At 31.1% G+C, this 13,065-nt stretch overlaps 1 protein-coding gene across 2 annotated transcripts in view; it reads left to right on the forward strand.

Moving 5' to 3' along the window:
- COL11A1 (collagen type XI alpha 1 chain) overlaps positions 1-13,065 on the forward strand; it is a 212,646-nt gene that overhangs the window by 80,298 nt on the left and 119,283 nt on the right. For both annotated transcript variants that reach the window (XM_081224711.1, XM_081224712.1), the window contains exons 8-14: positions 541-795; positions 1,534-1,596; positions 2,966-3,007; positions 3,966-4,028; positions 4,692-4,766; positions 7,935-8,018; positions 10,103-10,159. In XM_081224711.1, the coding sequence (XP_081080837.1) occupies positions 541-795; positions 1,534-1,596; positions 2,966-3,007; positions 3,966-4,028; positions 4,692-4,766; positions 7,935-8,018; positions 10,103-10,159 (639 nt within the window). The remainder of the gene's footprint in view (positions 1-540; positions 796-1,533; positions 1,597-2,965; positions 3,008-3,965; positions 4,029-4,691; positions 4,767-7,934; positions 8,019-10,102; positions 10,160-13,065) is intronic.

Consider the following 13,065-nt stretch of genomic DNA (forward strand, 5'->3'; position numbering starts at 1 on the left):
TCTTTGGTGATATAATACTTCCCTACATTCTAGATACTCTGCATAAATATTGCAATGATAAATCTCAATATTGGCATTAATATTTTATTTTTCGAATTGAGAGTCAAACTTACATGGCTTTTCTGGTAGCAATTATATTTCATTATGAGGTTCTGTGAGATTTGAAAATTAAGCAAAGCTTTAACTATATATTTTCTATATACATATATATATTATTCAAGTCAAACTATAAAGTAAATATCAAATTGCATAACAAGTTTTTTCCAATGGAACAAGCAAATACACATGTTGAATCTATGTGAATATTTGCAGTTTATTGGCAAAAGTTCTTTGAAAGCAATATTTCCTTGTACATACCAATGTACAAAAATATTTCTTTCAATAATGCTGAAAGGCTGTCTTTCCCAGCTTTCAGACTTGCTTGAGTAGTATTCAGACCACTTCCTGTCATATTCCATCAAACTGTAATTGCAAATTCTTACCTTGCTTTACTAACAGTAAACTTCATGTTCTCCAATTCCTTGCGACTTAAATTAATAGCCAAATCCTGTTGAAGAAGTATTTACTGAAGAATATCTAACTGGAGAGGATTATGATTCCCAGAGGAAAAATTCTGAGGATATGCTATATGAAAACAAAGAAATAGACGGCAGGGACTCTGATCTTCTGGTAGATGGAGATTTAGGCGAATATGATTTTTATGAATATAAAGAATATGAAGATAAACCAACAAGCCCCACTAATGAAGAATTTGGTCCAGGTGTTCCAGCAGAAACAGATATCACAGAAACAAGTGTAAGTCAGTATTCTGCTCATTGTATGTCTTATTTCTGGAGTATTTTCATGTTCATCTTGATGTCTTTTCAGGTTTAAAAAGCAGGTTATGTTCTTATATAAATTATGAATATTTACCAATACTAGGTTACTTTGATGGCTTTTTCCTCATGGGGATCTTCAGCAGTTGTATCTCAGGCCACACTACTGGAGTCTTTATTTGAAAGAATAATCTTTAATAGAGTTGTATCCAAGTTTTCTTGGCATTGATAAAATTAAATTACAATCATTGTCATTCTGGGTAATAAGATTGTTTTCTAATTTTTAGACTGTTTTATTTATTTTTCTTTTCTGGTGATGCTCAGGAATGCACCATATTAATTATCATTTTATCATTATAATTATTATTATTTAACCTTTTCACACATTTCTTCCCTCCAACTCTATTTTATTGAATTTAATTTGATGACACTTTTTGCTTAGCACCTTGGGATAATAATGAGGTCAACAGATATCTTTATCTTTTTAAAATATGTCTTTAAGAAACAATTGTTCAATCTCATTCGAGATTTAGCATTAATGTTCATTGTGTTTCCCTTTGTATATTTTCAGTATTTAAAATTTTCATAGGTTTCTGTGTCAAAAAACACATCTTAATAGATTGTTTTAAATGCACTTAGAAGATTAAATGATCTTTTAAAAATACTTAAATGGCCTTATTTACTTAAAGACAGGCTGCTTGAATTTTTCACTCAACAGATAAATGGCCATGGTGCATACGGAGAAAAAGGACAGAAAGGAGAACCAGCAGTAGTTGAACCTGTAAGTACTGGTATGAATTCATTGTAATAGTACCATTGAAAATTCTAATGTCCAAATGTTTATAATGCCACAAGTAATGAGTTAGTAAGGCCAGTTCTGGCAAGTAGAATTTCAATAAACCAAAAAAATATAGAGATACAGAGTTTTGGGATTTGAAACTAGCCGACAATGTTTTAGTCTAATTCTCTCATTTTAAAACTAAGAAACCCAAGACCTAAAGCGTTCAAATGTTTGGTGGTCGAGATATGACCAGACTTTACCTCTTCTATTTTCCAGTCCAGTGATTTTCTCCTCTAATTTCTATAACTTAACATAATTAGAAATATATTATTTGACATAGTACTTATTTGTTTCATATTCAAATCACATCCTGTAATAATATGGAAACGTTCTTTTTAAAATTTGTTTCCTTTTCTTCCATTGGAAAAAATCTTCAAATCACTTCAAAAGTGATTTGAAGATTTATATTAATGTTACTACCATTCAAGATATTGGTAAGAAGCAAATTCTTACTGGAAGTCAATTTTACTGTTGTTCTCCCTAATCAGCAATCTGGGAGAAGTATTGCATTAGAACTAAAGGAAGTAGGTTTAACTATTTGCCTCAAGCTAATGAAAATCATTTCAGGAACTGCAAGGACATAAAATTTTTATAAAAGATGGAGGAGATAAAAATTAAAAAGATGCATCTCTAAGAACATTGTTGTCTGTTTATTACTCCAAAATCTGCGAAAGCACGTCATATGCTCACAAAAGTCTTTAAAAATATTTTTTCAGAATAAATTTGTCCTTGTTATGAAAATTTACAACCAACTTTTTAAATGACAAGACAGTTTTCAGCAGTAGAATCATAAACTTTCCAGAATTGGGCTCTTATCCTGAAATAGTATTCTATTCTCTTGTCTTTTTAAGAACTTATATTTCTGTCCCGTTCTTTAACATGGACTTTTCTCCGCTTTCCCTGAGTTAAAGTGCTTAGGTGCCGCTTTCTTCCATCCTTTCATTCACACAGCAAATATTTATCAGGTTCTTGCTTTGTGCCCGGCATTATTCTGGGTACTAGGGAAAACTTGATTAAATGTCTTTGCCCTTTGGGGGAACACTTAGCATATTCTCTTTGTAATATTACTTATCTGAATATTTATTTCCTTGCTAATTAGTTCACAGATTTTCTCAGGACAGGGATTATGTCTTCTATCATTTTTAATTTCCTCCCTTCCCTGTGCAAAAATGCTTGTAATTGTTTTATATGTAGGAACAGATAATTTACCTTTTAAAATGAAATGATGTGGTGCTTTCTAAAAGCCAATTAGATAAGAGGTTAGGGGTTACATTGCCCTATTAATGACTCTATCTTTTTTTAACTGTAGGGCATGCTTATTGAAGGACCACCAGGGCCAGCAGGACCTGCGGTATGTAAATGTTTTAAGATTATTTTTGTCTTGATTTTTTAAATAATCAGATATAAGAGTTCTATTACACTGTTGAATTTATACATTTTAGACTAAGTTGAGTATTGAATTATAGAGGCAAATACTTGGTCAGAGGAAGTGGTGGCCTTGAATCGCTTTCTGATTTGGCTATCCAAATGATATTCTTTTGAGAGCTATGAAATTAAATTTTGTTTTAAATATTTTTGTTGCTTAAATATCTCTTACTTTTCTAACCTCATCTTCAACTCTGTGACTGAAAGTTATAAAAGTAAAAAAAAGCCCTCTTTTTTTTTTAAGAGGTATAGATATATCTCAAAGAAGAGAGCTGAGAATTCTAAGTGGACTGTAGCTGCCTTATCTGTACTTCTCAATGGAGTGACTATCAGCTTCCATTGTCATTTCCTAATAAGGCTAATGTTACTCATCAGGGTGTCTTTACTGTCAGGTAGTTGTACTGATCTGACTTTGTAAGAAATCCTCTTTCTTTTGTGGAATTAATTAAATTCTTGTCATGTGAAATAAATATATTATATTGATGCCTTTAAATACTTTTACCCATAAAGAACATAAGTGACTTCTACATTTCAACTTCACGGTCACATTTTTGCAGTCTAATTAAATGAGTATACCATTTCTTCAGTAAGAACTGGGAACAAACTTCCACCTCAGGGACTGTGCATTGGCAGAATTTCCTTTCCTGTTCTTCCTTGGAATGTCTGTCTCTACCCTGAGAGCAGCCTCACAGAGGAAGAGTTGAGCTAGCTACAAAGTGGTCCCTATATGTTCTCTTTTTTATGGGAAGATAAATAGGGCAATTGTTTGGGAGAAGAGTGTTTATTTATGAATACGAGTTCTTCTTTGATTTTGGTAGGATGAATTTGCCTGAATACTAACAAAATTAGGAATCTAACTCAGATCATGGTTTATTTCTCTGTAGGGACTTATGGGTCCTCCAGGTCTACAAGGCCCCACTGGACCCCCTGGTGACCCTGGCGATAGGGTAAGTGAAGGGACTCATAACAAAAGAATGCAACATAAATGAAAGGAATTAAAATATATTCTACATGTTTAACATATTATTCTCACTTGGATAACATATGAATTCAATGTTGTGCAAAATTTTGTTTAACTTTTCTAACTATAATTTTAAAAGTGAGGTGAAAGAATGTGCATTTATCTATGTTATAATTAGTAGGACATTTTTTAATTTTTAATCAATTTCCATTTTGATATGAACCCAATACATTAGATTAAGTTCTTCCTTTTGAGTTCAGACATATTTAGCAGGAACTCCCATGACTATTTAGTTGAATACTGATAAAATGAATTAATAAGGCTACATCTTAATTTGAAGATCACTTCCTGGGTCACATGGTGAAATAGACCATTTGCATTAAGTCTATTGAAACTCTTCTTGTAAAATCCCTTTTATTCTCCTTCCTTGAGTAGGCAATACATTTGTGCATTATTTAAATTATATAAAACTACTGCAATGAAATACAATCCTCTCTAGGTATACTGACTAAAAGGAGATTAACCAAGGAGTAGAGGACAAACACAAAGTAGATAATGTAGACTTATGGTATTCAAAGTTATTCTGTTTCTAATACATTTAATTATTTTGTTTATTGATTAATTTTGATGATTTTATTTACTTCCCTAGGGTCCCCCAGGACGTCCTGGTCTACCAGGGGCTGATGGTTTACCTGGTCCTCCTGGTACCATGTTAGTGTTACCGGTATGTTCTTTATAGTTATAAAGATGACCCAATGTTTTGTCATCCTACTGCTGAAAAATATTGCTTAACCATGTTATAGGTCAATCAAAAAACCATTGTATGAGGTAGAGATACTTGAAATGAAGCAGCCTTCAGAAATTGTGATAAATTTTGCTAAAACAAAATTCTGGTAAATATTTATTTCTGCAGTAGAACTAAGGCTTTATTATTTCATTATATTTTCTGACAACAAATCTTAGAGGATTTTCTTAATATTTTTAATCATGTGCTTTATCCTGAGTCATATGAGTAACATGCATTTCATGTATTAACATAAAGTTAATATGCTATTTACTACCATATAGACACTAGCTAATACTTTTTAAATATGATATATCTATAGTGTTATTATTCATTGTCCAAAAATTATTTGTTTTACCTTAAGATTGCTTTTTAAAGTTGCCCAAAAGAATTAATATTGTTAAAATGGCCATACTACCCAAAGCAATCTACAGATTTAATGCAACCTTTATCAAATTAACCTTGACATTTTTCACAGAACTAGAACAAAAAATCCTAAAATGTATATGGAACCATAAAAGACCCAGAATTGCAAAAGCAACCCTTAGGAAAAAGAACAAAGCTGGAGGCATAACCCTCCCAGACTTCAGACAATATTACAAAGCCACGATAATCAAAGAAGCATGGTATTGGCACAAAAACAGACATATGGATCAATGGAACAGAGTAGAGAGCCCAGAAATAAACCCACACACCTATGGTCAATTAACCTTTGAAAAAGGAGGCAAGAATATATAATGGGGAAAAGATGATCTTTTTCGCAAGGGGTGTTGGGAAAGTTGGAGAGCCCCATGTAAATCAATGAAGTTAGAACACACCCTCACACCATACACAAAAATAAACTCAAAATGGCTTAAAGACTTAAATATAAGACACGACACCATAAAACTTCTAGAAGAGAACATAGGCAAAACATTCGTTGACATAAATCATAGCAATGTTTTCTTGGGTCAGTCTTCCAAGGTAGTAGAAATAAAAGCAAAATTTAACAAATGGGACCTAATCAAGTTTATAAGCTTTTGCACAGCAAAGGGAACCATAAACAAAACAAAAAGACAACCAACAGACTGGGAGAAAATACTTTCAAAAGCTTAAGTCAAGGGCTTAATTTCCAAAGTATACAAACATCTCATACAGCTCAGTAACAACAAAAACAAAAAAAGAAATCAAAAATGGGCAGAAGACCTAAATAAACATTTCTCCAAAGAAGACATAAAGATGGTCAATAGGCACAAGAAGAGATGCTAAACATTGCTAATTATTAGAGAAGTGTAAATCCAATCTACAATGAGATATCAACTCACGCCAGTCAGAATGGCCATCATTAAAATGACTACAAATAATAAATGCCAGAGAGGGTGTGGAGAAAAGGGAACCCTCCTACACTGTTAGTGGGAATGTAAATTGAGTCAACTACTATGGAAAACAGTATGGAGGTTCCTCAAAAAACTAAAAAATAGAGTTAACATATGATCCAGCATTCCCACTCCTGGGCATGTATCCACAGAATACTCAAATTTAAAAAGACACATGCAACCCAATGTTCATAGCAGCTCTATTTACAATAGCCAAGACATGGAAGCAACCTAAATGTCCAGTGACAGATGAATGGATAAAGAAGATGTGGTATATGTGTATATATATATATATATATATATATATATATATATATATATATATATATACTATTCAGTCATTAAAAAGAATGAAATTATTATGTCATTTGCAGAAACATGGATAAAACTAGAGATTATCATACTGAGTGAAGTAAGTCAGACAGAGAAAGATAAATATCATATGATATCACTTATATGTGGAATATAAAATATGATACAAATGAACATATTTACAAAATAGAAACAGACTCACAGACTTAGAAAACAAATTTATGCTTACTAAAGGGCAAGGGAGGGGGGAGGGATAAATTAGGAGTTTGGGATTAGCAGATGCAATCTACTAAATATAAAATAGATAAACAACAAGGTCCCTCTGTATAGCACAGAGAACTGTATTCAATATCTTATAATAAACCATAATGGAAAAGGATATGAAAAAGAATATAATACACATATATTCAATATATATATAATATATAATATATATATATATATATATAAAATATATATATATAATATATATATATAATATATATATTATATATATAATTGAATCACTTTGCTGTACACCAGAAACTAACACAACTTTGTAAATCAATTATACTTCAATAAAAAAATTTAAAAATAAACTTGCCCAAGTTCTTGTGGAAAAAATTGGTTTATTTGTTTAAATGTAATAAAGATTCAAGTAATAATAACATAGAGAAAAATTTATTCATGCTGCATTTTGAGTTAAAATTAAAAAGGAGGGCTTCACTGGTGGCGCAGTGATTGAGAGTCCGCCTGCCGATGCAGGGGATACGGGTTCGTGCCCCAGTCTGGGAAGATCCCACATGCCGCGGAGCAGCTAGGCCCGTGAGCCGTGGCCGCTGAGCCTGTGCATCCGGAGCCTGTGCTCCGCAATGGGAGAGGCCACAACAGTGAGAGGCCCGTGTACCGCAAAAATAAATAAATAAATAAATAAAATAAAAATTAAAAAGGAGCTTTAGCATTTTTTAGAGGGATACAGAAAGGATCAGTTTCCTAGTATAATTACTTAAGAAAAGGAAAGCAAACTGAATCTATCTCAAGGAAGATTTCCTCTGTGTTCACAGAGATTCCAGAAGTTTTGCTCAGCAAAATAGCAGTTGATCTATAACACTACCAAACTTAGTGCATTTAGAATTTTTACAAATGAGTGAGTAGAACGGGTAGCTTTTGTGCAGGTAAAGAGATGAATGATAGCTTATTCCAGAGTTTTCAAAAATTATGGAATTTAAAATTGTAAAGGAGTCTGTAGTCTCTTCTACAAGTGGTAAAGCATGGTCTAGAAAACTTCCATAATGGACAGAAAGAAAATTTTTTTAAAAATCTAGGTATCATGATTCGTGTTGGAGTTACCTTGGACTTTTGTAAAATCCCACCAGTTTAAGTAAGTAGTTTTTAATCTAGTAATTAAGGCACCTATTTGAGAAATTCTTATTTTGAGCTTCTGTATGTTATTTTTTCTTAGTTTCGTTATGGTGGCGATGGTGCCAAAGGACCAATCATCTCTCCTCAGGAAGCTCAGGCCCAGGCCATTCTTCAGCAGGCTCGGGTAAGAAAGGATCAACATGTAGCTCCATAAACTGATTCTGTACCAAATTATGCAAGAGAGAGAAAATGTGTGTGTGCGTGTGCATGTGCGTGTGTGTGTGTGTGTGTGTATCTGGAGGGTGCTACTATTATGAGCAAAATACTTCTGAATAGTATGTTGAATTTAGATGGAGAAGATACTAAGATAATATCTATTTTTCCAAAAGGAATATTTTCTTTAATTTAATATTTAATTTAAATGACTGACCCTTGCAATATTGCCATACATAATTCTGGCAAAAACATGCAGACCATAATACACAAATTTTCTAATTTTTTTCCAAAGAGTACTGATGGATTTATATGTATCACCCTTTATCTTTCACATCCAGTTTTCCCTGCTAAGGCATATATCAATGATCAATGAATGAAGTAAGAGGATAAAGTTTAAAATAATTTTTCCACCCAATCTTATAGATTATTCAAGATATCCCAAATAATCCAGAAAATTAAATTTCTTAGGCATTCTTGTGGAGGAAAGAAACCTTCAAATATATATTATAAGCTCGAATCACTGTAATCTATATTTTAAACCAAATACATTCAGTTCATATTTGTTTGTCAGCTAAAAGCTTTCCACTATCTGTATACTTACATAATATAAAATTGTTTGTTTTTTAAGTTAGCTCCAGTGCAGTTAAACTATAGATAAGAAAATCAAAAGAATTGATCAGGAAAGTGTTGAAAGTCATGTAATACTTTTATTCATAGTATAGTCTTTTTTTCTTTTCAAGGAAAAAGGAAATAAAGGGCTTATAGTTGGCATGGATATGGATACCTGCTTCCTAAGTGATATAAATCATGTTGGTGATAACTATCTATCACCATAAATTTATGAGTGCATAAATTATCTGAGAGTGTAAGTCTATTAATCTGAAAAGATGCCATTGTTTGGTTACATCATTTATAAAGACAATGAAAAATTTAAATATTTGTTTATTAGAACTTGGCATAATACAAATCTAAAAATATTTAAATTGATTTACTAATGATGCTACAACTTATAAATTTTATTACTTTGAACAGATTTTAGGTAATTATTTGAGCTTAAATAGTTTATTAGGCCATTGAATTCCTAATTTTATTAGTCCTTTTAACCTACTTGGAAATAGGTAGCAAGCATTATAATTCCAATTTTTCAGATATTTAATCTCAAGGATTAAGAAGTGTATTGTCAAAAATCTCATGGTGAGTCAGTAGTAAAATTTTGGAGATATTACTGTTTTCATCTCATGCACTTTTCTAATATGATTTTACATTATTTCTATTACAATATTATTTTTTATATCTGTTTTGGTAATCTAAATATTCATCTTTTGGAATCACTAATATTAAAAAATAGCACACCATACTAATTTAACATCTGTCAAATATTTATCCTTTTACTCTACTTGTTCCAGCTTTCCAAGTTCTAATTTCACATTTCTAATATTCAGTGTCAATAGTGCATGTAATCATTCTATCATGCCTATGATTCTACAAAATAAATGTATTTTTCTATAAAGCATTAAATTTGAGATTTGTTAAAATAACTGTATTATCTAAGCACTTTCTGATCAATTTTGCTTTTTACTATCTGGCTTGAATTGTCATAGTTTTTCCTAAAATACTGCTAGAAAACTTTCACTTAAAGCACTTCAAATTGTTCACATCTAAAAGTATTGTCAATGAGAATTGCACCTACATATTTAAGAGAAGCCTATGCAATATTCTGAATGCACTTTTGAGTAGAAAAATCATCAGATATTAAATTTCTTATTAGATGTTAAAATCTATTTTAACTTTTATCATTGTATAAATCATAATATATATGGTACAAGATTATATATAAGTCACAACAGCTTAAAAAATGTCTGATACTTATTAGGTCAATTTGTCATTCTAAAAACTTGTGATTCTTCAGTAATCAGGCACTCTTTCTACTATGTAGCTATTATACCTCTGTTGATGAGCTGCTACTTAAGGGTAAATTGTGCAAATGAATATTGTGGTTTAATATGCTCATCCAGGGAGGCATTCCTGAATTTGCTATATTTTATTTTCTAGATTGCTCTGAGAGGTCCACCTGGCCCAATGGGTCTAACTGGAAGACCGGGTGCTGTGGTAGGTTACCCAAAAAGATAATATATGTTTAAATTCCTGTATTAGTAGTTCCTTGTGCAACTTTGGCCAGGCAGTTTTCATATCTCTGGCTGGTGAAAGTAGGGTAAATATACCGACTTATACTTGGATTTGGTTTCCATTTAAGAAATCTCTCTGAATTCAGTCCTCAGTAAATTTTAATGAAAAACTTACAATGGAAAATTCTCAAATCAAATAATTACAGTGAAAAATATAATTGAATCACATATTCAATTATTAACTTTTCAAACTATAATTTATTTGCATAATAGTTTGAGTTGTTGAAGTTCAAGTGTACAGTAGGTTCTTGAGATTTAATTTTATGTTAAACAGAATTTATTAAAAAATGAAAAAAATATTTGAGGCCAATGAAAATTTTTCCACAATCTTAGGAGAAAGCAGGAGACTTGGCTTAAATTTTAAGTTGCCTCTAGTATTCCATGAACTGCTTCAGATATTAGAGAAATTATTTTGTCTTTTAGAGAGTCTTGGAAAATAAGTGTTTTATTTTCCTTACAAGGTTACTGACAAGCTAATATTCTATATATTTTAAAAAATATTTTGAAACTTACCAAATGCTAAGCAGTGTAGCAATTCACACACACACAAACAAAGATTCTTTTTAAATCATACTTTTTTCTTAAGGGAAAAGAACATTGTAGAATTCCAACCTGAGTTCTCATTTAAAATTAATGGAATAATTTCTATTTTAAGTATTTTTTTGACATAAAAAGCTGTAGTATACCTTCAATATGATCTTTTATGCTCCCAATGTTTTATTGAAATAATGGTATTTATAGAAATTATTACTCTGAACATTAAAAGTTTATCTTTGGTTTACTTAGTAGACACAGCAAAACGATTTTATTCAAATTTGAATCAAGTAAATAGTTTTCTAATTATTTAATCTGTTTTACTGATCTTATTAGGAGGAAAAATAGTTTTCTTCATGTAGTTTATTCAAGAGTTTGTTATCTACTTTTCCATAAATTTATGGTTCTCTTCAGTCTTGAAATTTTATAACATTTCATATATCTTGGAGGGCTTTACACTCAATCATATGAGCTCATGTGGAACATGTGTTCTGGCAATATGTTCCACATAATTTAAATTATACACATTTTAAATGCATTATTATGTATTTATCATGTAGTTTTACTCTTCTGCCTTTCAAAATATAATAGGGAAGATGAAAGATTCCATATCATTTAATAAAGGAAGAGTTAGAGTTAATATTTAATTGCTTGTTAATAATAACACATTTACATGACTGAGGAAAATCAGCAGTATGCTAGTGTTTTACAAATTTTGGGGCAGAAGAATTACCCATATATTTTATCAAAAGTGAAAGTTCCTGGGGCCTTGAACTTGAGGCTCTAATGATGCATATTCAGGGTCGGAACTGGCAAACTATATTTTCAACGAGTGCAGCAGGCTGATTCTTATGGTCAAGCGTGTTTGGGAAACACTGCCTTTTGCTTAAATTAAAAATATCAGCCTAGCATCTGTAAAATCCTATTATCCAAAGGAATTTTCCTGCTTATCATCCTGACAAACACAAGTCTAATGGATCTGTAGAGGGTAAGGACAGTGATGAGCAGAACCAATGAAAGCTTGTTACATTAAGCTGTTCCTGTTTTCACCAGTCCTTAAGGGTCAGACATTCACAGCATGTTGGCAAAGAGAAAACATTGACAACCATGTTATTACATTACCATTCTCAATGTAATATCCAAGATTAATTGATTTTACTACTTAAGTCTTTGTTATAGAAAGTTTTAGCTTCCTAAAATATTAAAGGTTGGTATTGAGAGAAAAATATCACATTGTTTGTTTTCACCATTTTCTCTTCTATTATTCTTTGCTCCAAAACATCAAATTATAACAAACTTTCAAAAATCTTAATTCTAGAGTCTAAACGTATTTTATATATTAAGATTTTAAAAAGAAACAATATTTTAATACATAAATATGTTCATTCTTTGAGTGAAATATTCCTTTTTTCAATTATTTGTTTCCAATTGATTTTATAGACTAATATGCAGGAAACATAGAAAATGTTCTTTACCCTACTCTATTACTGTCAATTATTACATGGCGATTTTTAGAATAAGTGTTTGGGCAAAGTAATTATAATCTGTTGAGTAGGTTATGCTTATATACAGAAGATATAAAACAGTAAAGTAATTAAAAATAGACTGTCCTTTAATTGCATTCAATTCTATGCTTAATAATCTGATTTAATGTAGAATCCCAGTTTCTCTATTGAAGAAATTTAGTTGCAAGAATTCTTAATTAGACACTTGGAAGTCATCATTCTTGTAATTTTCAGGATTGGAATATTCATGTTATTTGACTTGCCATATTTTTTGGCAGTCATATTAATAGTTACTTTACTTTGGAGCCACCAGGAGTCTCTAGATACCTAGCATTTTCAGGCTTAGCATAGTTTTAACCTTTTTGGACTTTGATTCAATGCAGTATTTAATTGAATCTCTACTGATTGAAATAAATCAGAAACTTCTTAAACACACAAAGTATACTCTTCAGAATGAAGTAACTATTACCACTATGTTCAATTTTAGTGTTCTAAAGCTTTTTAGGAAGATGAGTGGCCTAGTATTTTTTTTTAACAACTCACAACACTTTTATAAAGTGGTTTTATACGTTTTTCCAGTTACTATGCCAGGCTTTTGTTGCACTTTGTGAATTATGTAAATATTTGGAAGAGGAGTTTGTCATAAGGAGTTATTCTCCTAAGGAAAAGTAGACCAATCTAGGAAAAAATGCTTTGACATTATTTCAGGACAATTATAATAACAACAATAGCATCTGTTCTTGACATTTTATTGCTATAGAATTCAGTGTCTGAGAAGTTTCTGAGTATA

Source organism: Mesoplodon bidens (genome assembly GCF_964165515.1).
Source record: "Mesoplodon bidens genome assembly, chromosome: 2".
Taxonomy (NCBI): Eukaryota; Metazoa; Chordata; class Mammalia; order Artiodactyla; family Ziphiidae; genus Mesoplodon; species Mesoplodon bidens.